General features: G+C 41.4%; 2 protein-coding genes across 3 annotated transcripts in view; one reads left to right on the top strand and one right to left on the bottom strand.

Annotated features, from left to right (window-relative positions):
- The window catches only part of cfap44 (cilia and flagella associated protein 44), a gene marked incomplete at both ends in the record, with an annotated part of 36,827 nt that extends 14,024 nt beyond the window's left edge, over nt 1-22,803 (bottom strand). Inside the window, 27 exons of the mRNA XM_079256392.1 lie at nt 82-192; nt 273-468; nt 825-1,028; nt 1,135-1,393; nt 1,518-1,759; nt 4,118-4,271; nt 4,378-4,522; nt 4,600-4,811; nt 5,341-5,471; nt 7,826-7,988; nt 8,146-8,201; nt 8,383-8,662; nt 9,954-10,096; nt 10,371-10,577; nt 10,669-10,824; nt 10,931-11,041; nt 12,795-13,004; nt 13,095-13,189; nt 13,280-13,379; nt 15,027-15,074; nt 15,159-15,308; nt 15,436-15,600; nt 18,247-18,361; nt 19,611-19,827; nt 19,914-20,016; nt 21,404-21,566; nt 22,721-22,803. Of these exons, the coding sequence (XP_079112518.1) occupies nt 82-192; nt 273-468; nt 825-1,028; nt 1,135-1,393; nt 1,518-1,759; nt 4,118-4,271; nt 4,378-4,522; nt 4,600-4,811; nt 5,341-5,471; nt 7,826-7,988; nt 8,146-8,201; nt 8,383-8,662; nt 9,954-10,096; nt 10,371-10,577; nt 10,669-10,824; nt 10,931-11,041; nt 12,795-13,004; nt 13,095-13,189; nt 13,280-13,379; nt 15,027-15,074; nt 15,159-15,308; nt 15,436-15,600; nt 18,247-18,361; nt 19,611-19,827; nt 19,914-20,016; nt 21,404-21,566; nt 22,721-22,803 (4,219 nt within the window). The remainder of the gene's footprint in view (nt 1-81; nt 193-272; nt 469-824; nt 1,029-1,134; nt 1,394-1,517; nt 1,760-4,117; nt 4,272-4,377; nt 4,523-4,599; nt 4,812-5,340; nt 5,472-7,825; nt 7,989-8,145; nt 8,202-8,382; nt 8,663-9,953; nt 10,097-10,370; nt 10,578-10,668; nt 10,825-10,930; nt 11,042-12,794; nt 13,005-13,094; nt 13,190-13,279; nt 13,380-15,026; nt 15,075-15,158; nt 15,309-15,435; nt 15,601-18,246; nt 18,362-19,610; nt 19,828-19,913; nt 20,017-21,403; nt 21,567-22,720) is intronic.
- Nucleotides 22,804-25,136: 2,333 nt separating this feature from the next.
- The window catches only part of pum3 (pumilio RNA-binding family member 3), a 15,352-nt gene continuing 12,586 nt past the window's right edge, over nt 25,137-27,902 (top strand). The window contains exons 1-4 of one of the 2 annotated variants that reach the window (XM_079256179.1): nt 25,137-25,187; nt 25,620-25,710; nt 25,800-26,000; nt 26,201-26,313. In XM_079256179.1, the coding sequence (XP_079112305.1) occupies nt 25,911-26,000; nt 26,201-26,313 (203 nt within the window). In that variant the 5' untranslated portion in view covers nt 25,137-25,187; nt 25,620-25,710; nt 25,800-25,910. Of the gene's footprint in view, nt 25,188-25,619; nt 25,711-25,799; nt 26,001-26,126; nt 26,314-27,902 lie in introns of both variants that reach the window. The other variant, XM_079256178.1, reaches the window with a different exon arrangement.

The following is a 27,902-nucleotide window of genomic DNA, read 5'->3' as shown; positions in this document are numbered from 1 at the left end:
TAAACACAGAGACTTCCAAACGATGCAGCTCATGAAGGCAAAGCTTTTTCCTGAAAATTCTGAATAGTGGATTCTGCTGACCTGCTGGGCAAACGCTGTCATCAAAAGCACCGCCTTCTTCCTCTGCGTCGCTGTTGTAATCGTCATCCCAGTCACTGTCCTCATCAGAGTCTTCGTCGCTGTCCTTCTCTTCTTTAGACAGGAAGCAGGCATCAAAAAGGCTAACAAACAAAATACCATGTAGTGACGGATGCCGAGTTACTTTCCCTCACCATCGCTTCCTGTCTGCTCCTTCTTCTTGACATGTTTGATCTTCTTCTTGAAGACTCTGGTCAGAAAGTCTCCAAACTGATTGTTTTCTCCCACTGAAGCCTTGAAGGCAGCAGTAAGAGCCTTCAGTCTCTCCTGCAGCTTGGCTACGTCTCTCTTCTTTTGTTCCAGATGTCCATTGACCTGCTCCAGCTTTGTCTGTCATGGGAGAAAGAAGGATGTTGAGTGGAAATAAAAAGCGTGTTTTTTTGATGTGTAGTAAAATGACACTCGAATAAATCAAATAAAAGCTTTTCTTTTCTTTAATGTGACCAAACAAATTTGTTTATTTTAGTGTGTGTTTGGGATCTTTGTCATGTTGAAAACAGAAATTCCTCTTCAGCTTCAGCTTTATAGGAGACACTTGGAAGTTTTCAGCCATAAGCTGAAGAAAAGCAGCCAAAGCATGACACTGCCACCATCGTGCTTCAGGGTGGGTATATATATTTAACCGCTTTTCCATCAAAAAAGGCTCCAGTCCCAAATTAATATATTTGTACTTGTTTTTTTCTCACCATGATGTTCTTCTCCTCCTGAATGCATCCATTGAGTTTCTCCTCCAGGTGGCGCTCCCTCTTCTCAAACTGTTTGAGGAGCAGGATCTCCTGCGAGAGCGTCACCAGGCAGAGGTCGGCCATCTTCAGCTGGCAGTCCAGACACATCTTCTGGCGGCGCAGGCGCCATAGTGCCGTGTCGAACTGACAAATGGAGCTCTCCATCTACACATGAAAGGAAATAAATCATAACAAACATGTTTTTCTTGTTATCACACAGTTAGTCCAACCTCTTGGTTTGATTGAGGATTTGGATTTTTAGGAAGAGGACCTGTTGCAGCAAGCAGTCCTGCTCATGCAGCAGCCTGATCTCCTCCTCTTTCTGCAGCTCCTTCTCCAGCTCGCTCAGCTCTGCTTCTTCCTCCACTGCTGCCTTTCCTTCCTCCTCCTCCTCCTCCTTTTCAGACACAGCTGATATACCGTCAGTCTCCTCTTCTTTTCCTCTCTCCTCCTCCGCTTCTGTTTCTTTCTCCAGCTGTTCCAGTAAACTCGCGGCTTCTTCCTGCTCCTCCTTGTCACCATTCATAACCCTGTAAATAAAAACATACCTGTACTTTCATTTGGAAACTCCAAACTCAGCAACAATTTACAAGTTGTTGAATGTTAAAGAGAAAAGAAAAATTCCAGACTCTGCTTTGACAGAGTTTTCTGTACCTCTGCTCTCGGAGTATCCGGTATCGCTGCAAAGTGTTGTGGCTGCATTGCTGCCTCTTCTCTGGGGTTTCCTCAGGTAACATGGTGGGCAGGGAGGGTGGAGGGCGGTGCAGATGTGCAGCTAGACGCTGCTGGACCTTCTGCAGCTGCTGAGTCTGAGCAACCAACCAAGATACCAGCTGAACCTTGGAGTCACGCAGTGCTACGATCCGTCCATTCATCTCCATCTGTTTCTCACGTACCTGGGAGACATGAATCTCATAGCCTATTTCTGATTGGTAGCTCATCAAAAGGAATTCTCCATTTCAGCTAATACATTCAGATGGTAGGTTCAGAATGTCGGAAACAACATGAAAGCATGATCCATCCTCCCTCGTACCAACCGTTCAGGCTGCTGGTGGTGAAGACAACAGGAAGTCATGAAGGAAATGAGCTCTGGTTCCAACGACAATAGAAGAGCATCTCTGATTCTCCGATTTCATCATATTTTCTGGCTCACTAACCCTAACCCACTTCCGGCCCCTTCCAACCAACATGACATGGTTTAACCAGCACAGCCTACCTGAGTCCTGCTGCTGACCATGTCCATCCCTTCATGAGCACAGTGTAGCATCTTCTGATGGAAACTTCCATCCATCCATCCATCCATCTATCCACCCATCCTTCCAACCATCCATCCATCTATCCACCCATCCACCCATCCATCCATCCATCCATCCATCCATCCATCCATCCATCATACCTCCATCCATCCATCATCCATCCATCCTTCCATCCATCCATCCATCTATCCACCCATCCATCCATCCATCCATCCATCCATCCATCCATCCATCCATCATACCTCCATCCATCCATCCTTCCATCTATCCACCAATCCTTCCTTCCATCCATCCATCCATCTATCCACCCATCCATCCATCCATCCATCCTTCCATCCATCCATCCATCCATCATACCTCCATCCATCCATCATCCATCCATCCTTCCATCCATCCATCCATCTATCCTCCCATCCTTCCATCCATCCATCCATCTATCCACACATCCTTCCATCCATCCATCCATCTATCCACCCATCCATCCATCATACCTCATCCATCTATCCATCCATCCATCATCCATCCATCCATCCATCCATCCATCCATCCATCCATCCATCCATCTATCCACCCATCCATCCATCATACCTCATCCATCTATCCATCCATCCATCATCCATCCATCCATCCATCCACCCATCCTTCCATCGATCCATCATACCTCCATCCATCTATCCATCCATCCATCATCCATCCATCCATCCATCCACCCACCCACCAACCCATCCATCCATCCATCCATCATCCTTTCATCCATCCACCCATCCATCATACCTCCATCCATCTATCCATCCATCATCCATCCATCCATCCATCCACCCACCCACCCATCCACCCATCCATCCATCTATCCATCCATCATTCTTCCATCCATCCATCCATCCATCATCCTTCCATCCATCCACCCATCCATCATACCTCCATCTATCCATGCATCATCCACCCACCCATCCATCCATCCATCCATCCACCCACCCATCCATACATCCATCCATCCTTCCATCCAAAAGGCAGGGTACAACCTGAGCAGCTCACCAGTCCATCGCAAAGCCAGCGCAAAGATATAAACATTAATTCATGCTCACACTGACTAATAGGAAGAATTTGAGGACCTATTAACCAAACATTCATGTTTTTTTACTATGAGAGGAAGTTGGAGTACATGGAGAGAGCCCACACATACATGAAGAAAACATGCAAACTCCACACAGAAAGGCTCCCTGTTGTAGACACAATCCCTGGGCCCTTCAAATAGGAACCGTCTTGCGGTTAGGTAACTGTTGTAACCACCACACCACTGTTAAGCCCACACACCATGTCACAAAGATCACATCATCTCCACCATGACAATGAGTTCACTGTCCTCCAACGGCTCCACAGTCACCAGATCTACATCCAACAGAGCAGCTTTGGGATATGATGGAACAGGAGATTCTCATCATGATGTGCAGCAACTGTGTGATGCCTCATGTTTCCAACACCTTGTTGAAACTATAACACTACAAAATTAAGGTGCTACAACTCTGGACTTTGAACTGAGATTGTAAAAACCACAGTGGAGAAATTGAAACCATAATATTAGTATAGTATACTTTAAATTATTTAAATATTATATATCAAATTAATTCATTCTTTCCTTCATTATCCTAAATCCTTAGTCCAATGAAGGGTCGTGGGGAAGCTGGAGCCAATCCCAGCTGTCTTTGGGCAAAAGGCGAGGTACACCTTGGACAGCTCGCCAGTCCATCACAGGGCTATACATCAAATTATTAAATATTTTTTATTAATGCACCAGATTGTGTACTTGTTGTGATACTGTTTCTCTTTTTCACCTTTAAAAATAAATGATCTTTTCAACCACACGTGCACCTACAGTAACTTTTCATCATTTCTCACCAGAAAGACAATAATAAAATTTAACCGAATATTCCTTTTCAATATTAAACCTAAAGCAGGGGAAGCGTTAAAGTGATGAACTGTGTTTGTGTAAGTTTATACTTTTTCCTCCAGGGCAGTCAGTTCTCCTTTCTTCCTCTCAGCGTTCACCCTCAGGTTCTTCACTCTGCTGACATCTCCGATGTTCTGCCGGGCTTCACGGATAGCCTGCACATCCCTCGGATCCTCGTGGTCCTTGTCTGGTTTCTCTGCGTAACTGAGACATAAACAAAACTGTCAGCATCACTGATCTGTGCTGATCTGAATAAAGCTGTTACTTCAGGATGATTCTGTAAAGCAGGACCATGTTTGGTAGGACTTACATTTGCAGCCATTCCTTCTTCCTCCTCTCTATTTTGGCTCGAGCTTTCTCAGCTTTCTCTGCAACCTTCTGCAGCCTCTCTTCCTGATGAGCTCCCAGCTTGATCTTTTTTGGACGAACCACAGCAGAACGCAGCGCCTCCTCCTCTGGAGAACACAGACGGGTGTCAGTTTGGAGCAAGATGTTTCTGACAGGTCAAATAAGCCCAGAAGTACATCCTTACCTGCTGTTTGCTGGATGTCTTTTGCAGCCTCTGCTCTGGTTTTCTGGCTTTCTAGTTCAGCCTCCTTGTCTCCATCAGGCTGTCTGGTTGCGCTTTGAGGTCCGACTTGAGTCTGAGGCTTGGTAGCTGCTGGCAGGCGGTAAGTAGAAACTTTGTCGTTGGAGCGGATGGCAACCACAGTGATGATGTTGCTCTCCAGGGAGTCCTTGTACCTAAAATGAATAAATATTTGTCAGGTCTGAATGAAGACATAAAATCAGACATAAAATTAACACATAAATATCCAGTAGCTCTGCTGTCATTCATAATGATGAAACAAAGACTAAAGTCTTCACTATTTGGCTTAATCTACTGAAACATTTAGATTCTATATCTCTGCTCTCAGTATTTTTACTTGTTTGAGGCGCCAACACTTTTTTCTCAACATGTGACGAGTAGGATTGCAGGTTGGATGGTGACTTAATGAATATAAATACATTTTCAGTTGTTTAAATGGAGAGTTTAGTGACATTTAAAGTCAAACATGCCTCTAATCACTCCATTCACAGCCACATGTTTAGTCACCTGGGTTCATCTGAAAGGGAGTAAAAAGTCTGAAACTGTTGATAAAGAAGTTTTTAGGGCAAGTTTTGGTCTTTTCTTACTTCAGATAACTTTATTATGATACAGATTACATCACCTGTCACCTAAAAAGTAATTCATTCATACTTGGATGCAGGCAGTCTGTGTGTTTGTTTTTACCATCCCTGCAGCTTTCTAAGCGCTACGATGCAGCGCTCCTGCTCCCAGGCCATTTCGCGTCTGACCTCCATCCCCTTCTGGGACTTCAGCTTCTCTGCTTGTTCATAAAAACGGCGATCCAACTGCAGCTCCTAAAACCCAGACAAACCCACACAGATGAGGAAGTGGCAACCACATAAATACTTCAGAAAATGATCAAAAGCATCTTTAATGAATATATCAAAATAAACGCCGCACCTGTCATTCCTAGTTTAATGTTCAGATAAAAATTTTTGTATCTGTATCATACCTCCAGTTTTCTGAAGTTGATCAATGTCAAACAAAAACTTGGAGACCGCTTCAGATCTGAATTTTCCAGTGAAGCTGATAGAAGCTCCAGGTGACCTACTTTTCTGAAAATGATCCTTCCTTTCCCAGACCCCTGAGGGATAACGTCTTTGCCACATGTCGGCAGTAAAACAAGTGAGACCACCTTTAATACAAATTAGTTTATTTGAGAAACATTCGTAATTAAAGTTGACCAGGTAGTTAGTTCAGCTTTATCACCTTTTTAATCATTAATCATTATTTGTGATTGGATCAGGAGACTTTTTCACCTGGAGAGCCAGGAAAACCGGTCTGACAATGTTTATCAGTTATTTACAGATCACTCTGCAGGATCTGTAAACTGGTTGATACTGGAAAATTCTTCAGTGCACCATTAGAGGGAGACCAAACACCACCATTCCCACAGTTGGAGACCGATGGGTCTACACCAGGACTACTCAGTTCGGTCCTTTGAGGGCTGCAGTCCTACAGGTTTTCAGTGTTGCCCTGATCCAACACACCTGACTCAGGTAATTTAAGCATTGTGCAGAACTACACAAGCTGATGGATCCGTTAAATTTGAGTCAGGTGCTTTGGAGCAGGGACACATTGGAAACCTGCAGGATTGTGGCCCTCATAGGACTGGATTCAGGGGCGCTGGTCTAGAGCATGTTAAGAGGCGTAAAGAACCATCTCTACTGAGACCACAAACTGACTATATACAGGAATCTTTCATTAAACTGGACAATAAAACCAATTAATAGTATACATTTTTACACTTTTAGACACATATGTATGTCTTTTTGCAGGTTTTGACTGTATTTAAAGGTGATCTAACTGATTACACAGACTAACATCTTTCACTAAACATTAAAGAGACTAATAAAACAAAGAGGAGGGTCCATCATATAGTCAAACCTTGGATTTAGGAGGAGCAGTGTGGTTTTTATCCTGGTCGCGGAACAGTGGACCAGCTCTATACTTCTTTGGGGTCCTGGAGGGGGCATGGGAGTTCGCCCAACCAGTCTACATGTGCTTTGTGGTCTTGGAGAAGGTGTTCGACCATGTCCCCCGGGGGTTCCTGTGGGGGGTACTCCGGGAGTATGGGGTACCGGACCCCTTGTACGAGATGTCCGGTCCCTGTACGACAGGTGTCAGAGCTTGGTCCGCATTGCCGGTAGTAAGTCGGATCCATTTCCGGTGAGGGTTGGACTCCACCAAGGCTGCCCTTTATCACCGATTCTGTTCATAATTTATATGGACAGAATTTCTTGGTGCAGCCGAGGGGTTGAGGGGATCCGACTTGGTGGCCTCAGGATTGGGTCTCTGCTTTTTGCAGATGACGTGGTCCTGTTGGCTTCATCTGGTCGTGATCTCCAGCTCTCGCTTGAGCGATTCGCGGCCGAGTGTGAAGCGGCTGGGATGAGAATCAGCACCTCCAAATCTGAGACCATGGTCCTCAGCCGGAATAGGGTGGATTGCCCTCTCCGGGTCGGGAGTGAGGTCCTGTTTCAAGTGAAGGAGTTTAAATATCTCGGGGTCTTGTTCACGAGTGAGGGAAGGACGGAGCGCGAGATCAACAGACGGATCGGTGCGGCGTCTGCAGTAATGCGGACTCTGTGTCTGTCGTGGTGAAGAAGGAGCTGAGCCAGAAGACGAAGCTCTCGATTTACCAGTCGATCTACGTTCCTACCCTCACCTATGGTCATGAGCTGTGGGTCGTGACGAAAAGAACAAGATCTCGTATACAGGCGGCTGAAATGAGTTTCCTCCGCAGGGTGGCCGGGCTCTCCCTTAGAGATAGGGTGAGGAGCTTGGTCATCCGGGAGGAGATCAGAGTAGAGCCGCTGCTCCTCCACATCGAGAGGAACCAGTTGAGGTGGCTCGGGCATCTGGTCAGGATGCCTCCTGGACCTCCCTGGTGAGGTGTTCCAGGCACGTCCCTCTGGGAGGAGACCCCGGGGAAGACCCAGGACACGCTGGAGGGATTACATCTCTCGGCTGGCCTGGGAACGCCTCAGAATCCCCCCCACAAAGTTGGCAAATGTGGCTGGGGAGAGGGAAGTCTGGGCTTCCCTGCTCAGGCTGTTGCCCCTGCGACACGACTCCGGATAAGCGGCAGAAGATGGATGGCAGCGTCAGTTGAGTGAAACCTGCAAAGATTTTTCTCCGACCATACCTCGGGCTTCAAGCGGACGTGCTCCGGCAGATTCTGGTTGCTGCTCTGCAATTCTTTAAACTTCTTCTGGAGCTCAGCCAGCTGTTTCTGCGTTTCCAATATCTTTAGTTCGATCTCCTGACGCAGCTGGTCACTTTCCTGCTTCTGCTTGGCCGTCTCGATGCTGGGGAAAGTCAGGGCGAGTTAAGAAGATGTATTCTCACGTCACAGTGTTAATATTCTGTATCTTCCAGTTTTTGTTTTTGTTTTTTAAACAAATTGACTTAAAAAGCAATGAAAATTAATTTTGACAATACAAAAACAAACAACAAAAAACTCACCTGTAGGCTGCTGGATCAACAATGTCAACAGCCAGAACTTCTTTGTCAAGGCCAACCTGGACGTAATGTTAACAAGATATTATTTCACAACTATTCACTTTCATTCAGTTTTAAACAATCAATAAAAATTTCCTTTTTAGTATCTTTTAAAACATATATTTGGCAGATAGAGCTACAGATAATCTGTCTAACAGCTCCAGAAAGTTAATAAAAAATAGAGAAAGACTGCAGACACACTCTTGGTGAAGGAATCTTGGCTTTCTTTCTCTGCAGGCTTTTCTGCAGCTCCTCTGGAGGAAGCAAACAGAAGGAGAAGATGTTTCTGTCGTCTCCCGCCGTCAGCACGAAGAGCTCGTCGTGACTGCAGCGGATGTGTCGCAGGTGTCCGTAGTTGTTGTCGTGGACACTGAGAGCCCAGTAGGCCTGCATGGAGGTGAGGCTGTGGTCTCCGGGTTGCAGAGGGTAAACCCTGATGGAGCCCGAGGTCATGCCGCAGAGCAGCAGCTGCCTGTCGGAGCTATCAGACAGGAAGAAGGAAGAAAACTTTAAATACCGCCTCAAACATTTGACGTCACCTTGCTCTATACATACATCGCTTTTGTTTCCCATCTTACACATCCTAAGCTACAACCGCCGCTCATGAAGACCTTCTGACAGGGACATACAAGAGCTTCCTTCCTACTAACATATGTGCTGCCAGGTTGCTGTGAAACTGATAAACTGTTTTTCAGTTATTTTTACACAGTGTGGTTTACTTTACACCAGTACTGAGGAACTTATCAGCTTCAGGATGTTTCAATTCATCCATCCATCCATCTCCACTGCATGAATAGAGACCAAATGGGGAGATGTTTTACCTGCAGTACAGTATTTTTTGAGAGTCTAAGGTACTTTTAGGTTGGGAGTGCGACACTCAACACTTCTGATATGTTGATTATTTTCAGTATCTCCTTTTCTGCTTCACGTTTAACCATTTCAGCATTCCTGCAGTTTTTGCAGGAATGCACAGAGCATCCTGCCCGTGACTGTCTGGAATAGGAAAGAGATATAAAGGATTTGATTGGTTGTAAAAAATAAATAAATAAATAAATAAAAACTGCACTTTTGGAAAAAATTAGAAGTTTATTTGTGGACATTCTGTCCACAGACAGGAAGCACAAAACTATGTGCGAGACTCTGAAGTTGTGGTTATGAATTTTTCCTTGTCTTTACACCTCTATCTGATTGAATGGTGACTAATCAAATTGTCCAATCAGTGAGCAGACGGCTTCCTGTCCCTCCGCGCCTCCTCAGGCTGTTAAAGGAGACCAGATATATTGAAAGATGGTGGGACCAAACTGGTTTATTAAATGGGACTGGGTGTGACAACCTCTGTGACAGAAATCTTTTTCTGCTTATTGACCAACTTGATTTTTTTAAAGCAGATTCTTTTTGCAGGATGACAAAACCTAAACGCTGACATCCTTTTCCATTATATTCATGTAGATCTGCAGAACCTTTATGACTTTCTACTGAGCCCATAAAAACCTCAGAGCAAGCCAACAGGAAGGCATCACATTGAGTTGGATATTGAAAGCAGCTGAAGTGAATTTCATCTTCTCAGTTGAGACAGCACCTAATTCAGCTTTGAACTACCTTAAGTTTCATGAAAAAGTCCACTGGTAGTGAAGCATTGTTCACTTTTTGCTGAACTGAGACTTTAACGTTTAACGTTTAAGTTAGTTGGTAACTTAAACTGGCTTTGTCCCCTACAAGCTAAAAAAGATTGATATGAAGTGTACTAATTCATCCATTTTTCCCCTGATTACCTGAAGGTCATGGAGCAAATGGGGTCGTCATCTGCCTCACTGACAGGCAGGAAGTGAAAGGGTTCATCCTGCCGCTGGTTCGGATCCTCATCCTGATTCTCAGAGAACTTACAGTGATACAGGAAACCTGAGTCAAAGCCTCCCTGCAGGACAGAGAAGGCAGAAATTCAGCCTGAAAGAAAGCAAAATCCATCCTCAGCTGCATGAAGTCCATTATAAGCTTTATTAACCATTATTAACATCAACACACTTTATGGTTTCTGCTGGAAGGTCGTGATACTGCTGTAGTTAGAAAACAGACATCAATACAAGCATCCAGTTTCTGCTTTTGTGATCCTTGTGTATGAACACAGGTGTGATAATCGGTGTATAGTGGAGTAACTCTGCAGGAAATCCCTGGTGTGTGGCTCTGTGTACCATGGACAGCCAGAACTGGTCTGGCTGTGAATAGAAGCCACAGCAGAGCGGACTTGGAGGATCTGGGATGAAGATGGGCGGTAAATCTTTCTCTTCCTCCTCTTCTTCCTGCTCTCCACCTTCCAGCCTCAGTTCTTCAGGCTGGTTTTCTCTCTCTTTCCTCTTCTTTTCCTTCAAGGCTTCTCGTCTTGCAATCTCCTCCTCTCTCTGAAAAACACAAACAACGCAGATTAAACTGTGAACCATCTGACGGTGATGTGCAGCCATATGACAACTGGGAAGGTGAGCATGCTCAGACTTTGATTCGAGATTTGATGCTTTTGAAGCGGAAGGCTCTGCTGGGCAGATCAGGCAGCTGAAAGCTTTTGACTGGCTTCTCACGAGCTTCTGGATCGGGACTCTGAACCTCCACTACGTGACCACTTAGACACAAGATGAGCAGCCTGTTTTCAGTCTGAGAAAGATGCAAAACAAAGGAAGGAATAAATTCCAAACTCTTAAGAAACATTTGTGTCTACGTGAGCTGTAAATGCTGCAGTAATAAGTATTTCCGTTCTTACATGGGAGTGAGGCGACCACTCCAGTGCCTGTACCGGCCCAGGAACATGGATAAAGCCAATAGGCATGTACGTTTCCCCGACCGTGAAGAAGAATACGGTGCAGTCTGAACTCTGGAGGTGATGAAAAGAAAAGTGAAACAAACAGCAAAAACATGATGGAAAAAGTCTTACAAAAGACCAATGATGTTACATTCCACTTAAAATAAGGAATAAAGCAAATTCAATGTAGAAATCACCACAATGGGTCCAAATGACACTGTTAACAGCCTTGTGTAATACATAAATACTAATTATATGTCTACCTTTTATTCATTCGTACAACACTCTTGTTATCTACAGATGTGTGGATTGATACTCTTGAGTCCGTACTTTGATGTTTGCCAGTATGAAGATACGTCTCTGCTCATGGGATTTGTCTTCACTTCTGAGAGCAAAACTTGTGGGTGAAGTCCAGCAACAGTGTATCCCCTCTGTGTCACATGACTATGGCAGCCTATCAGATGTCATGATGTCATGATGTCATGATGTCATGACGATGCTGCTGTTATTAATGATGAGATTTGGTTTGATATTTTACTTGTTTAACAGAGCTTATTGCAAATTTGGTTACATTTTATTTATCATAATACTTTTACCTATCATACTTTTATTTCACATTTAATAATTGTGAATAATCTTATATTAATTTGTAATTTAATTATGTTTATCATTTTGATTTCCTTCATGTTTACTAATCGGTATAATTATTTTGTTTTAAACATATTTCTTTTAAGTATTGATGTTCTTTTTAATTTTCAGTAAAGATGTTATTGCACACTGTACAATAATAATCAGTATTGATATAGATAAAACAGTATCATAATGCATCATATCTACAGGGAAAATTTTCGTACTGCCTGTCATGTTCTGTGTCCTGTGGTTTTGGTCTAGCTTTTTGTTTTGTATCTTAGTTCTGGTTTCCTGTTTTAGTATGTAGTTTTCCTGGTTTCCTGATGTCTAGTTTCCTGTTTTGCTTTCCTGATCATCAGCTCACCTGGACTCATAAGTCATTCCACCTGTGTCTTGTTATGTTTCTGTGTATATATACTGGTTGGTTTCTGTTCCTTGTCGCTGGATCATTGTGTTAATCTCCCGTGTGTTACAACCCTGTGTTAATTCCCTGTGTTTATTCTGTTCCTCGTGTTCGTTCTGCCTTCCATCGTTTTCTGGATTAAACGCTCTTAGTTCTGCAACTCTGGCTCCCTTCTCTTGTTTCACACACCTCACCACACCTCCACGCCATTATGACACTGCCCATCCCCCATTAATATCATTCATTCCTCCTCTGAAATAACATTTTACTACATGTTGTTATATGTTATGTAGCTTTCCTTTGGCATGAATACGATCTGCAGAATTACAGAGTCCCAAAAATAGTTGGACTGCTTCCTGTAATCCATCAGTGTTACAGTGTGTCATAACTACTTAATGCAACTAGATTGCACTGCAATGCAACTATTAGTGTTTGCAAATTGTTCAGCTACGTTGCTAATGCTGCATAACATTGTATTTCTATGTATGTTCAGAATGAAAAGGCAAATCTTTGCAAACAATGAACCAGAACCTTGTCTTTGTCTCAGAATAACCTGAATTCAGATGAATAAACTGTCTTTATGCAGTGGTTTTATGACTTTGCCCCTCATTGCAGAGATGCAGCACAGATCACTGTATGGAGCAGCATCTTTCCTGGAAACTGAAACATGGAAACCTACTCTAGCTGATCGTGTATGAGAAATATGTGTCTGCGTGTGTGACTGACACGCCTCGCTGTTTAAACTGCTGCTGCTTGTGAAGTTGTTCTGGTTCCCTGATTTGGTAAACTTACCCCCGTGGCCAGGATTTCTCCGTTCCTCTCGTATGCCACAGCAGTTACAGAAGCATTATGAGGTTTAAAAGCTTTCTTGAGGCGCAGATGAGCGTCTCCTTCGGGGCTGCGACCTGTGTCCACGTGATGGCTGTGAGGGTTGTACAGCTCTATCAAGCGGACCACGCCATCCTCGAAGCCAGCCACCAGTAAACCTCCACTCTGGTTAACCTAAAGGCAAACACAGCAGCTGTAGAGGTCAGAGTTCTACCATCGAGCTGTCTGTAAGAATAATGTACTATTATTCATGAACACATTTACCAGAGATGGAGCCCAGCAGAGAGTGGTTCCACCCTGATTGAAGTGGATGCTGCTCAGTTCTCTTTTTGCCAGGAAGTCAAAAACTTTGACCGTGCCTAAACAGCATCCAGGGGACAAGATTAACTTGTGTGAGTTGTTGCAAAGACTTTAAGTTTGATTTGAAGGAGAGGAGAGTGTGAGCTCACAGTCCAGAGCAGTCGTGGCCATAAGATGTGATTTCTTTGAAACATCCAGGCCCTGGATTGCTCCAGCATGGAAGGAAAACAGGCACTCTGGATCTGAAGCCTGGACACATTCAGGTAGTGGATAACAGAAAGTATCGAATTACAGGGGGGCTAAAGGGAGCGCGGCTGAATCTGCTGACAAGTAAATTCAATTAAAATAAAAGCATACTTTATTAATCCCGGATTATAAAATCAGTATGTATATTTTATCTCTGTCTCTCTCTATATATATACACTGCTCAGAATAAAATATTTTTATTAAATACTTTGTTCTTTCCAGAGTTGAATGTGCTGACAACAAAATCACACAAAAATTATCAATGAAAATCAAATGTATCAACACATGGAGTTCTGGATTTGGAGTTATACTCAAAATGAAAGTGGAAAAACACACTGATCCAACTTTGATATAATGTCCTTTAAACAAGTCAAAATGAGGCTCAGTAGTGTGTGTGGCCTCTGCGTGCCTGTATGACCTCCCTACAACACCTGGACATGCTCCTGATGAGGCGGCGGATGTTCTCCTGAGGGATCTCCTCCCAGACCTGGACTAAAGCATCCGCCAACTCCTGGACAGTCTGTGGTGCAACTTGGTGTTGGTGGATGGAGCGAGACATGATGTCCCAGATGTGCTCAGTTGGATTCAGGTCTGGGGAACGGGCGGGCCGGTCCATAACATCAATGCCTTCATGTTGCAGGAACTGCTGACACACTCCAGCCACATGAGGTCTAGCATTGTCTTGCATTAGGAGGAACCCAGGGCCAACCGCACCAGCATATGGTCCCACAAGGGGTCTGAGGATCTCATCTCGGTACCTAATGGCAGTCAGGCTACCTCTGGCGAGCACATGGAGGGCTGTGCGCCCCTCCAAAGAAATGCCACCCCACACCATTACTGACCCACTGCCAAACCAGTCATGCTGGAGGATGTTGCAGGCAGCAGAACGTTCTCCACGGCGTCTCCAGACTCTGTCACGTCTGTCACATGTGCTCAGTGTGGACCTGCTTCCATCTGTGAAGAGCACAGGGAGCCATCTTGGTGTTCTCTGGCAAATGCCAAACGTCCTGCACGGTGTTGGACTGGAAGCACAACCCCCACCTGTGGACGTCAGGCTCTCAGACCACCCTCATGGAGTCTGTTTGACTGTTTGAACAGACACATGCACATTTGTATCCTGCTGGAGCTCATTCTGCAGGGCTCTGGCAGTGCTGCTCCTGTTCCTCCTTGCACAAAGAAGGAGGTAGCGGTCCTGGGTTGTTGCCCTCCCACGGCCTCCTCCACGTCTCCTGATGTACTGGCCTGTCTCCTGGTAGCGCCTCCATGTTCTGGACACTACGCTGACAGACACAGCAAACCTTCTTGCCACAGCTGGCATTGATGTGCCATCCTGGATGAGCTGCACTACCTGAGCCACTTGTGTGGTTGTAGACTCCGTCTCATGCTACCACTAGAGTGAAAGCACCGCCAGCATTCAAAAGCGACCAAAACATCAGAAAGCATCGGAAGTGAGAAGTGGTCTGTGGTCACCACTTGCAGAACCACTTCTTTATTGGGTGTGTCTTTCCAATTGCCTATAATTTCCACCTGTTGTCTATTCCAATATATTTTTTTATATATAAGTATATAATATATATACTTTATGATTGTGAAGGTCTCTGGAGCGGAAATGTTTCTATAAAAAGTAACAAGAAGCTGGAAGAAACTCACTGTGTTGGTGAATGAAAGATCCAGTTTCCAGATGGCTCCATTAGAATCCTGAAAAACCACACAGCAGAGAAACCAGGATCAAGCTGAGCCTGAACCTGTTTTACAAAAGGCCTTCAGTGTTTTGTCTCTGACCTGAGCAAACCAGATAAAAGAGTCGGGCAGAGAACTGCGAACCACAGAGGTGAGGCAAACATTGTGTCCCACCACCAACTCATTAATAGGATCCATCTCCAGCCTGCGGCTCTCGCTGGTATTTGTGTTGATCCTCTCAAAGTCCCATCCCTAGAAAAAGGATGGCAAAGTCACAGTGTTCATAAAAACATTAAACATTACATTCAATGTATAGACTATAGTCTTTTTCTTTAAAGTTCACATTTCTATAAAATATTAAGTGTTTATACTATGTTACCCGAACAACTCCATCTGAGCCAAAGGTCCGAAGTTGACCATCTTCCAAAGCAAATGGCTGGACTGTCCCTGCATGGCAGGTCTGCTCTTCAGGACGGGAAATCTCCACATTGACAGTATTTCCATCCCAAAGCAGCAGGTTCCCCCTCTCTGTGCCTGAAATTACCTAGCAGGAAGAGATACCGTCATTGTAGCCATTAGTAGCCATTTCTGAGTTTTCTTTTTTTTTTTCCACGACTATTATTTATGTACTATGTTGAGTTTTTTGTATCTGTTTTAAAATTTCTGAGACTTTGAGTTTTAAGATGATCATATTTTTTAATTATTATTTGTGATGCTGAGGATTATATTTTTTTTACTTCAGGGATTTTATTTGTACTTTGCACTTTCTATATTTAGTACTTGAACTTTCTGATCTGTTGTTGGTGTTGGGTAGTATTTACTGAGTCATGTTCTTCATCCTGATAAGTAGAAAATAAATATTAATGCAATTTGTTTGATCTTGCTGTCTTTACTTTGTTTGAATAACAAAAACTTGTGATTTTTTAGGTATTGCCAATTTTTTTTTTTTTTTTTTTTTTTTTGTCTTGTCCAGCATTTAAGCAAGCAGACTGATGTTCTGGATGCTGTGTTCTGCTGAGCAAATTTATTTTGCCAAGGGGAACTTTTGTAGATGTAATGATCCCCTTGTATTTCTTGATTCTTATTTTATTTTTCAATTTGTTTTGGATAATAGCTTGTATTACAGAGTTTATGCTGCTGGACCCGACCGGAAAGGACAGGAAAGTGGCAGAAAGAGAACAGAAAAGAGAACATAAAAAAACAAAAAAAAAAACAAAAGAAAGAGATCAATGCATACATGTATATGCACATACATACACACACATATATATATATATATATATATATATATATATATATATGTGTGTGTATGTATGTGCATATACATGTATATGCACTCCCCTCTCAACCCCCATCCACACAACCCTCTGCAATCCATGCACATCATCCATCACATACACAACCCCACCCCACCTCTACTCACTCACCCATACCAAGTCACACGAACCCCAATCGCCCCCACACACGCTCACCCCCCCCCCACACACACACGCTCACACCCCGCCACCCCATCCCTCTACTTCTACCCAACCGCACATGCCCCACCAAACACCCCTCCACCACCCATAGCCCCCCTCCAAACTTCACCCTCACTCACACATCCCATTCCGCATATACACCCCCCCCCTACACACACACACACACACACACACACACACACACACACACACACACACACACACACACCCTCACTCCTCCAACACAGGCACACCCCAATACAACCCACGCGCCAACATACCCCTCCACACACACATCTACTCATCCTCACACATCCCTATCCCCTACCCACCTATATCCCCAACCCTAATCCCCCCCCAGCCATCCCACCATCCATCTGTAACCCCATACACCCACTCCCACACATCCTCACCTCACCCCTCCATCATGTCCCATGTGAGATACCTCAGAGGGGGCAGAGGACAGGATGGCCCCGATCAGGGCCCCCATAATTACCGCCCACCACTCCCAGCGTCCCCCCCACCACCCCACAGATGCAGCCAACCCAGCACCCCCCAGGGCCGGCATTGCCAATCTTTAAATCTAATTTGTAAATGCTTTCTTTGACAGAGATCGTACACACTTTAGATGAGCTCACACCATATACTTAATAAATAAATAGTAAGTGCTTTGTAACTACCTACAATAATGAATTCCTATATTAATAACTGTTTAATAAATTGGCAAATAAATTTATTAAGATATTTACTATGCACCAGCACACACCTCAGCCCTGTAAGTAAAAGCATACACAAAAATAAGTCATAACTGGTTGGTCAATGATTTAATATTGAATTTCCATATTATACAGTATGAAGGTACAATAATTAAATATACTGTAGATAAGCTTATTAATAAAGAGAACAACATTAATAAATGTGTCTATAAAGTATCTACCAATGAATATTAATGTCAGAAACTTGCTTTATAAATTATTAATTCGGGAATTTTGAAGTCCTAACTAATGTACTTATCAATGATGAGTAAAACTTCTACAACTGTTCCTATAAACCACAAATGAGTTTTACTATCAGACATATGCTTTGTAAATAATGAATTCAGTATTTATTAATGATTAACCAATGTGTAACAAATGCTTCAGCGTGTGTACTTATAATGAAGTGTTACTGAGCCACTTTAAATTTGTTTTTATTTTATTGACAGATTTGTTTCTATTGTTTCTTATTGTTTTAATGCCTGTTTTTATTGTACAGTATCCTTGAGTGACTTGAAAGGCGCTTTTAAATAAAATGCATGATTATTAATATGATTTAAATTAAATGCATATGTAATCCCTAAATGCCATAAATTTGGACTATGTGGGTACTGGGTGGGCATTGGCTTGAAGTCCCATGTGGTTTTGGTTACGTTGGCTTCATATGTAAAGTCAATGTTGGCTGGGTGTATGAGCCCCATAAGGGATGTAGGTGAGCTAAGTGGGCATGGAGAGCCCATGTGGGCCCAAGGTAAAACCCAGTCAGAGCCAACTTAAAACCCACATGAGCAAAAGCAGGTGAGGCCACTGTGGAGACTGCAGACATACATCTTCTGTAAGCACAGAATGCATTCAGTATTAGTATGTTAGCGCTGTCTGCCTCCCTGTTAGCTTGCAGTGTAACGTTATGGTTGCCAACTCTGTGCTGTTGTGGACACTTTTAGCTTTTCAGGGTTTAAACTCTGTGAGGGTACACACCTTTCCATCAGGAAGCTCCACGTAGCCCTCAATGTCAGTTTCTAATGTAGTCTCAAAATTACAACTGACCCCTTGGACTTTGAGACCTGTGAAGGTGGTGGTCATTTTCCAGAACCTGACAGAGGGAAGCAGAGAGTTTGGTTTCATCTTCGGTGTTTCCAAGAGGCAGTTATGTGTAAAATTCAGACATCACATTTGGCTGTTTTTTTTTCTATCTACATGTAATGCACGCGCCCTGCGATGGACTGGCGAGCTGTCCAGGGTGTCCTGCCTTTTGCCAAAAGACTGCTGGGATAGGCTCCAGCTTCCCCACGACCCTTCATGGAATTAGGCGGTTAGTAAAATGAATGAATAAATGTAATTATGCAAAGGACTCAGTGGAAAAGAAAACTCAAAAACTACACAAAATTCAATTTAGCTTCCCTAACAGAAGCTGTAGAAGTAAAAAACAATGGTAAATGTGTTTTTACTTTCCAGTTGAGCCAGCCTCTCTGCTGCTACTAGCTCAGCTAGGCTAATGGTCTTCTCATCAAAGTCTATGCAAGGCAGAGGTGTATAAAGTAGAAGTAGAAGTAGAAATAAGTAGAAGTCCTGACATGTTTTTGGATCTACTGATGCATTTAGAACAGGTGTTTTCACTCAGAAGATCATCTACCTTCAGTGGAGCTGAGCTAATTAAATTCACCTGGTTAAGTGACGGATTGGAAAGAGAAGCTGGACAGGACTTCTACTTTCTACTTCTACTTTATACATCTCTGATGCAAGGGAACTAATAAATTAAATCCCCAAAAGGAGGAACCATCATGTCCTCAGAAACAGTGATTAAATGTTAAATAGGGAATAACGGAAATAAAAGACCTAAAACACTTTAACTCTCACAAGCTATTCAGAGATGTGCCATCTTTGGTTTGAAATGTCTGCTCAGTCCCTGAATCAATAAACATATTTGGGACCTTCATCACCATCAGAATGTGCAAGCAAGGAAAACCACAATACTTTCAGTGAAACACAGAGGAAATCAGTCCAGTTCATTGAGGAATTAGAAAAGTAATGTCTGATGAGGAACTGTGGAAATAAGACTTTCCAGTTTTCCACCCATCCATCCATTCATCCATCTTCTACCACTTATCCGGGGTCGGGTCTTCTTTTCTATTTGTAGAAATCAAAGCAGTAAATAGTGTAAAACTTGCTCCTATTTAGAGTCCCAGTCCAAACATTTCTAATACTTAGTTATAATAACCAGGTTAGTACACTCTGACTGTATTATACACACTGTGAACCTTTTATATAGCAGCATTTTCCTCATCAGATCCAACTAAGAAATGTTTTAATCAAAGCGTCCTCTGACCCAGTTAGCCCTTCACCTGATGTGCCCAGATCCAGATGTGGTGAGCAGTTCTGGGTTGTACTGGGAAAAGCTGATCCGGTAGACCTCTTTAGATATTGCCTTGGAGGTCTGCATGACCTCCTCCTGCCTCCAGTCCCACAGAGTCAGCAGGTACTCAGGCGCGCTGTCCACGCTCACCAGCAGGTTCCCATCGTAGTTAAAGTCCACAGAGACGTACTTCTGCTCTGTTCCATCTACAGACATGACGATTAAAACACAGCCATCAAATAAAACAATGATGAAACACAAGAAGACATCTCTTAAACTAGGTCACGTTTACCTCTGAGGATGCGGTATGGTCTTAATGAAGGATATTCGTAGACGATAATGCTGGGCTTGTTTCCCTTCTCTGCCACAGCAAAGTACTCCTTGCTTGGATGCACCTTTACAAACAGCAACACGACAAAGACAAACAAGAATACGTTTTGGAAGTTGTCTGTATTAAAACCCCACATCTGCTTGGATGCGCCAGACTTGTAACTGATGAGCTCAATGAAAAGATGTTTCAGATTAACTGCATGCTTCGGGACGGTCAGGAGGGGATTTTGTGATGTGTCAGAAATATCAACATATTGTGCAACAGACTCATGTAACTACACAGAGATAAATAACACAGATCCTGTAGAAACTAAGACATATGTTTGGCACATCAATGGAAGAAAGCCAACAGATAAAAGTTTTCACTTCTACTCAAACTCAGAGAGGGAACATTGTTTCAGAAACATTTGATTCACAACTCCAAACTGCAACATCTCATTTCAGTTCCTCCAATCTCCCCTCACTTTCTATCATTAATCTATTTATAATAAAGAATTTTATGGTAAATAATACATTTATCCATTGAGATTAAGAATGTTTTCTACTGTACTTTAAACAGAACCTTTTTTTACACCGTTTATGGAGTTTGTTATGCTTTCCGAAACACAAATGAATGAGCAACAGAGAGAAAAGCAATAGGAGGAGTGGTCATTGTTTTAGGAAGTCCACGTCAACCAGTAGCGCATTGTGGATGTTATTTGCTACAACCTGCAGGAGACCAGTCTAAGAGGTGTGGAGTTTGTGATCTGCTTAGTCTGGATTATATTTTCATGATGTTTTATATTCAGCCTTGCTGTAACCTTTCCTATAAAACATTTTTCCATGTAAAACACATCTTTAGGCATGTACAGTTGTGCTCATACATATTTATCCCCTTTCATTAAAGAAAAGGCTGAATTTACAACAGTCACTCAAATAACTGGAGAATTAAAAAAGAAACAATAACTAAAAATTTGCAATAATATTCGTTCAAATATTCATTTAATTGAGTTGAAGAAAGAAAAAACAAACAAACAAATTGGTCCTGGACAACTTAAAGCACTTTTCTGTTGAACAGTGGGACAAAATACCTGTCCACAGGTGCAGAAGTCTGACTGAGAGGAACAGAAAACACCTGACTGGAGCGGAAATATTAAAGGATTCTTCAACTAAATATTACTTAATGAGTGATGTAATATGTTATAAATTATCTTATTTGTTTGCTTTTTAAAAAAAATATTTCTATTGAACCAGAATGAGAAAATAATGTAATGATTTTCATAAAATTTTTATTTATTATTACTTTAGTCAATTTCATCTTACTTTACAGGCAGCTGTTTTTTTTCTTTCTTTAATGAAAGGGGATGAATAAATATGAGCATAACTGCAGGTGCAAAGATATCCCTGTTATGAGTCACACATTTTGGCTCCAGATCCTCATTTACGAGACATTTAATTTATTTGCTGTCTTACCGCAATGGCCCCAATTCCTCCTCCACTGCAAGAACGCAAGAATCTCTGCTCTTTAGTGGAAATATCCAGCAAGACGAGCAGGTTGCCCGCTATAAAAATCAGAGTTCTTTCATCCAGCAGCTTTAGGTTGTCCCTGCGCCCGCTGTCGTATCCAAAGGAGTGACTGGGTGTGTGATGAAGGATCAAGATTCACTGGAGGATTTACTTCAGATAAGTATATTATTAGGGGTGGGAAAATCGAATAAAAAAATTGAAAATCTGGATTTTTTTGCTTCACAATTTTAAAATAAATTTTTTTGTTTAAAAAAATCTATGTTTTTTCAAATAAATAAAAATAATACATCATAATTTTTTTTCCCATTTTTATTGTTTTCATTTATCTTTTTACTTTTCTTCTTGGGCATTATAGCAGAATGATGGTGTGGCTACCGGGTTGTTTTTCCCAATTGAAATCAAGAAAAATGAGGTGGAAAAAAAAAAGTTTTTTACATTTTTTTTTTGTTTTTAATCTACAAAAATCAGCATTATCGAAGAATTGTGAGAATCGTAATTTAAATTGAATCGGCATCCACAAAAATCGGCATCAAATTTAATCGGGACAAAAGCATATCGTTACAGCCCTACATATTATACTATCAAATAATGATAATAACAATTGATATTTTATTACTTACTCAGTGAAAACTAAAGTAGAACAACAGGAGTAACATTTGCAGGTTGTTGAGATGAAGATCTCTACACCGGCTTCCAGTTAGTTTTAGGACCCATAAGATTTTATTGATTGTTTTTAAAGCCGTAAATGGTTTGGCTCCCTCGTATCTGTCAGAGTTGTTACATCAACATGCTCCACACTCTTAGGTCCTCTTCTCAACTTTTATTTAAGGTCCCATTGGCCCGATTAAAATCCAGGGGTGATAGAGCCTTTTCTGTTGCTGCTCCTAAGATATGGAAGAGCCTTCGCCTTCACATCAGAGCTGCTCAATCTGTCTCTCATTTTAAGTCTGTCCTTAAAACCCACTTCTTTGCGCTGGCAAAGAAAGCCCTTTCTTTGAGTATTTGATTTTTTTTTTTTTTTTTTTTAAACTTTTATTTTAGATTTTTGTTTTGAGTCCAGATTTGACTTATTTTTTATGTGCATTGTTTAATTTTAAATTGTGCAGTGTTGTTGTTTGTTGCTTTACTGTTCAACACTTTGGGCAGCTGCTGCCGTAGAAATGTGCTATATAAATAAACTTGAACTTGAAGGTCTCTTTTCTTTTGCATTAGGAGAGAAAATATAACATTTTTCACGTCAGTATTTGACAAAACAGAGGATACGAGAGGTGCAGGAGGTTCTCTGGGATGTCAGAGTCAGGTGTGATGGACGGTCTGGAGTGAATATCCTCATATTTGTAGTACATGTCTGTAGCGAGCTGTTTCTTTGGTTTTTCATCACACTCTTCCTCCATCACTGAGGGTTGCTCAGTTTCTCCTGTCAATTAAACAATTAAAAGCAGATTTTAGACAACAGTAACTTATAAATTCCCCCTCTAAGGACGAAGACTGTTCAGAGCTACAGAAACACATTACATGGTATTTACACAACTGGAATTGAACTTATTATTCCAGTAACATCTTAACTGAGATATTTTAGGCTTATATTTTAACTGTCCAGCAATTAAATCTGACTTTTAGCTTGAATTACAGCAGTTTATGAATTTCTAATTCATTTTCATGTTTCAAATGCTCGTTTGGTAGAAAGTACCTTCAGTATTGTCCTGTGAGACAGCTTGTGTTATCGCAGCCTCATCAGAAACAGAAGCTTTGTTGTCATCCGACATTTTCTTCTGTTATTTGTTGATCTGGCTTCTTATCTGTCAAATAAAAAGTCTATTTTAAATGTCACCAAATTGTAATTGTAATAAAGAATTAAATAAAGAATTAAATTCGATTTTTAATAATTGTGTTTCCTGTTTTACATAAAACTTACCAGAAAGGCTTTTTGGTGAACATAAAGAAGTGGGAAACTGAAGCCAAGTCTCTCCGTTTGGGTTGTTGCCAGGCAACGGGGGAAGGCGTTGTGGATAATGTTGTCATTTCTGTTTGTCTGACCTGCATTAAATGCTTGAACTAAGAGAAAATAGGCAATAAAGTACGTTATATGGATGTAAAAACAAAAAAGGAAAGAAAAAAACAAAAGTCCTTGGAAAATATTTTAATTTTATTGCACTCATTGTAATCACGGCAACAAAGTCTGTCCCTTTAAATCTAAGTAAACAAATATGGCGTCTTCAGAGACCTGCGGAAGTACGTTGTGCTCGCTATGTGGCGTTGTTTGTGATAATGTGTTATCGTAATGTTAAAAGTACAAAAACTGGAATATTTAAAAGTGAGAATTTATAAATATTTCAAATGAACACTGCGCTACTTTTCACCAATGAGGCGTTGTCGCAAAACCACAGACTGTTCGCGGCAACAAACTGTCGCACATAGACATTATATACATAGACGCCGCATTGTATCGCGCCGCCATCTTGGATGGGTCTCCCATGGCCTTCCAATGCATCTATTTGTAAGGTGTAGGTCCAACCACAACTTCGCGAATTTTTACCAGATTTTTCCTCAGAGTTTGGTTTTCTACAAAGGACATAGATATTGTTATGATACTGATCATCGTAAAACATTTAAAAAAATGTCGTGCTATTATGCCAAAATATTTTTATAACACTATTTATCAAAGACAGAAAGTGGCTGCATTCATTCATTCATTCATTCATTCATTTTCCGAACCGCTTATTCCAATTCAGGGTTGCGGGGAAGCTGGAGCCCATCCCAGCCGGCCTTGGGCGACAGGCAGGGCACACCCTGGACAGCTCGCCAGTCCATCGCAGGGCAAAGTGGCTGCAATAATTAAAGAAAAAAGGATACAAGAAGTTGATACTAACATGTTTGATTATTTATTGATGCATTTGGATTTATTTATCTACTTTTATCTGGTCAAATAAATTATTATTCAACCTTGTGAAATGTAATTCCACACGATCTGCTTTCAATATTTCGCCGGTTATTGCAACCGTATGCTAAACAAAATATGGGAATAGTTGCTGGTTTTCTCTTGACTACGGTTCATTCTTTCTTTTATTTACATTTATTAATTTATCAATATAGAGATACAGTTGTACAAAGTCTGAAAATAAAGTTTTGTATCAAAACTATACAATTCAGAAGTCACCCTGACAGTCAGAGAATGTAAACCTCTGCCAAGGCCTTTAAAAAGTTCCTGGATCCAAACGGTGATCTGGAGCATCACCAAAATTAAATCAGTTCTTCCCTTTCAAACAAGACCTGAAAATTTCGTGAAAATCCATCCATAACTTTAGTTACCTTGAACACAAGCAGACAAACAAATAAAGCTCCTTGCTGGAGGTAATTATGCTGCCATGTAAAATTCTCTTTGTTAAGCATGAAACCATAAACACCTCATAGGAGTAAAATTTATCATTTGCATTTAGTAGATTATTCAGCGTGTTAATATTATTTAGCAACCAATTATGTAGAAAAGTTTTTTATGTGTGTGTAATATATACGCGTTGTTCCACAGAAAACAGTTTTGTGGGGAAACTAGGTTGATTCTGCAGCAAGACTTGAAAGCAGAGACCCATCCAATATGGCGGCAACGCTGGTTCACTCTCCAGCTAACAATGAGGAGTCTATGTATATGACGTCTATGCTGTCGCACAGCGTCTGCCGTAAACCGTGGTGGTATCGGAACACATGGGCAGTAGGACAGCGTGCAGCTGAAAATGTAAGTTAGTTCTGTAAACATTTATTTTAAATTAGTATTTTTCTACGCCATATATATACTTTTGTTTATTAATAGTATATGTTGGTCATATATGTCTCATTAGCCTGCTGGCTTTGAATAATTAAGCCGAGCCGAGCTGAACAACACGAGTTTAAACTTCCGATTATGCGTTAATGTTAACATTAAATCACCTCTTTATTAACAACTGAAATGTAAACACAGATTAAATATACTTTATTATTATATGTTTTTCATATGAGGCAATAATATTCAGGTTGTTTATTCCTGATATGGATTATAATTAGATGTTTGTGAACATCCAAGACTCAGTCATTTAAAATAAGCCTGTAGTTACATGATTTATGGGCTTTATAAAAGTTTTTATAAGATAGATTTTTTAACATTTTTTTCCCCTCGTTTTCTTCTTTCTAGTATTTCTCCTAATCTCCCATGAAGATGGAGGCCAAACACAAGAAGCCTTTCTCCCCTAAAGCTGGAAAGAAACTCACCCAGAAAGGAAAAGGTAAAGCCTGAGTAACAAAACATAGCTTTTCTTGCCATGTAGCATTAAATTTAGTAGTAGCAGATTTAGTAATGTCTCACTCTGTCCAGATTCCATTGGTACCAAATTTGGTGGGAAACCAAACAGTAAACCAGGTGGCAAAAGGCTTTTCAAATCCCACAACAACACAGACAAGAAGAGCAGACCTGGGAAGGCCAAAGATGGAGGAAAGAAGGAATACAAATCAGCTTTTCAGAAAGCTGGGACGAGACCACAAGGGAAGAGGAAACATCCAGGAGCTGAAGCTGAAGGTGAGGAAATAATCTGGTCCACAGTGAATCATTTAGTTATGCCTGCTGCGGTGGGGGTCCAGACCTTACAGGTGTATGCAAAACTTGTGACTGGCAAACCTGTTGCGTTTGTGCATCTGGGATCAGGTCCGATGGCAAAAAAGGGGAAGAAAGGCGAGTTTAAAGGAGAGAAGAAGATGTTGACAAAGGAGGACCTGAAGTTGAACAGGCAGCAGAAGAGGAAGGAGCTGAAGAAGAGCAGACAGCAAGCAGAGAGGAAGGAGATGTTTGAGATCATCGCTCAGTCCAAACGTGTGTGGGAAAACCTGAGGAGGTACAAACACGTCTGAAATACACACAGCGTTTTAATCCTGTCAGGTTTACTGGCTCACACATCTCAGGTGAACTTATGGTGCTCTGACAAACCAGATGAGATGGTGGTTTTCTTTTCATTTATGTGGATCCCATTAGCTCGCAGCAGCTATTCTTCCTGGGGTCCTATGTTGCATAAAATGAAGATTACATGTATCTATGTTTATATTCATATGGCGTCGTGCAAGAAGCAGGATGTTTGAGTATTTTCACGTAGATACAAGTTTCTGAACCGATAACTTGAACCTGTAAGAGGTCATGTGGTCTGATGAGTCCAGACTGATGGGAGCATTGGGGTAAGAAGAGAGAAAGGTTCTTCTGAGATAAACACATAGTAATAGACAGCAGGTTTTCATGGATTCAAGTATTTCTCCTTGAAAGACACCCCCTCCCCATAATCTGCAGTTCTTAGGAGAGTTTAACTCATTTTTTAAATATCAAATTAACACTCGATGACATCAGGTTTTCTAGCTTATTTTGGTGTTTTTTGTTTCCTGTTTGGTGTTTTATTTCATGCATGTTACATTTTCTTTGTGTGTTTTGATATTATAGCTTGTAGGGCTGCACAATCATGTGCATGATTTTGGTGGCCACAATTAAACAAACCTGATCGTCGACCATATCTACATTCAGAACGCGAGTTCTGCTGCATCTCTGATCACTCAGGTTCTTAACCAGTAGTCTGCCCACCACCAGGAGGTGAACATGTGGTTAAGGCTTTATTAAGCTGCCTAAATACCAAGCGTGCATGTCTTTTACCAGCAGCCAGTTAACATGAAGCAGTAAGATGCTGCTTTCGCATTTTTCCTGTTGCCGGTGAAACGGATTGTTTTGATTAAACAGCTGATGGAGGTGGTAAAAAGTATGTACATTTTTACAACATGTGGGATTAAAACACAAAACCCTGCCGTGTGCACAACCTGCCCTGCCGCGGACGAAGTTGCTCGTTAAATATGAAATAAGCAGCTTCATTGTACGAAAAGCAGACATTGCTGCCCGCAGTGATCCCTCCCGGTTTCAGACGAAGCTTCTGGTGGAGGATGTAACGAGTTTTAGACCGATGAGAGCAAGAATGGAAAATACTGCTGCATTAAAACACTGGATAAGAAATATGAGATTTCTTCCTGTAATTATTTCTCCAAAGGGGCGTTGCTTGTGCTGTGTGTATATATATATATATATATATATATATATATATATATATATATATATATATATAAATAAAAAAAAATTTATATATATATAGATAGTGTGTGTGTGTGTATGTGTGTGTGTGTATATATATGTAGATATATACATATAGATATGCATATATATATATATATATATATATAGATATATAGATATACATATATATATAGATATATATGTGTGTGTATATATATATATATATATATATATGTGTGTGTATGTATGTGTATATATATATGTGTGTGTATGTATGTGTATATATATATATGTGTGTGTATGTATGTGTATATATATATATGTGTGTGTATGTATGTGTATATATATATATGTGTGTATGTATGTGTATATATATATGTGTGT

This window comes from Telmatherina bonti, assembly GCF_933228915.1.
Source record: "Telmatherina bonti genome assembly, chromosome: 17".
NCBI lineage: Eukaryota > Metazoa > Chordata > Actinopteri > Atheriniformes > Telmatherinidae > Telmatherina > Telmatherina bonti.
This window is presented reverse-complemented; position numbering and strand designations above follow the sequence as displayed.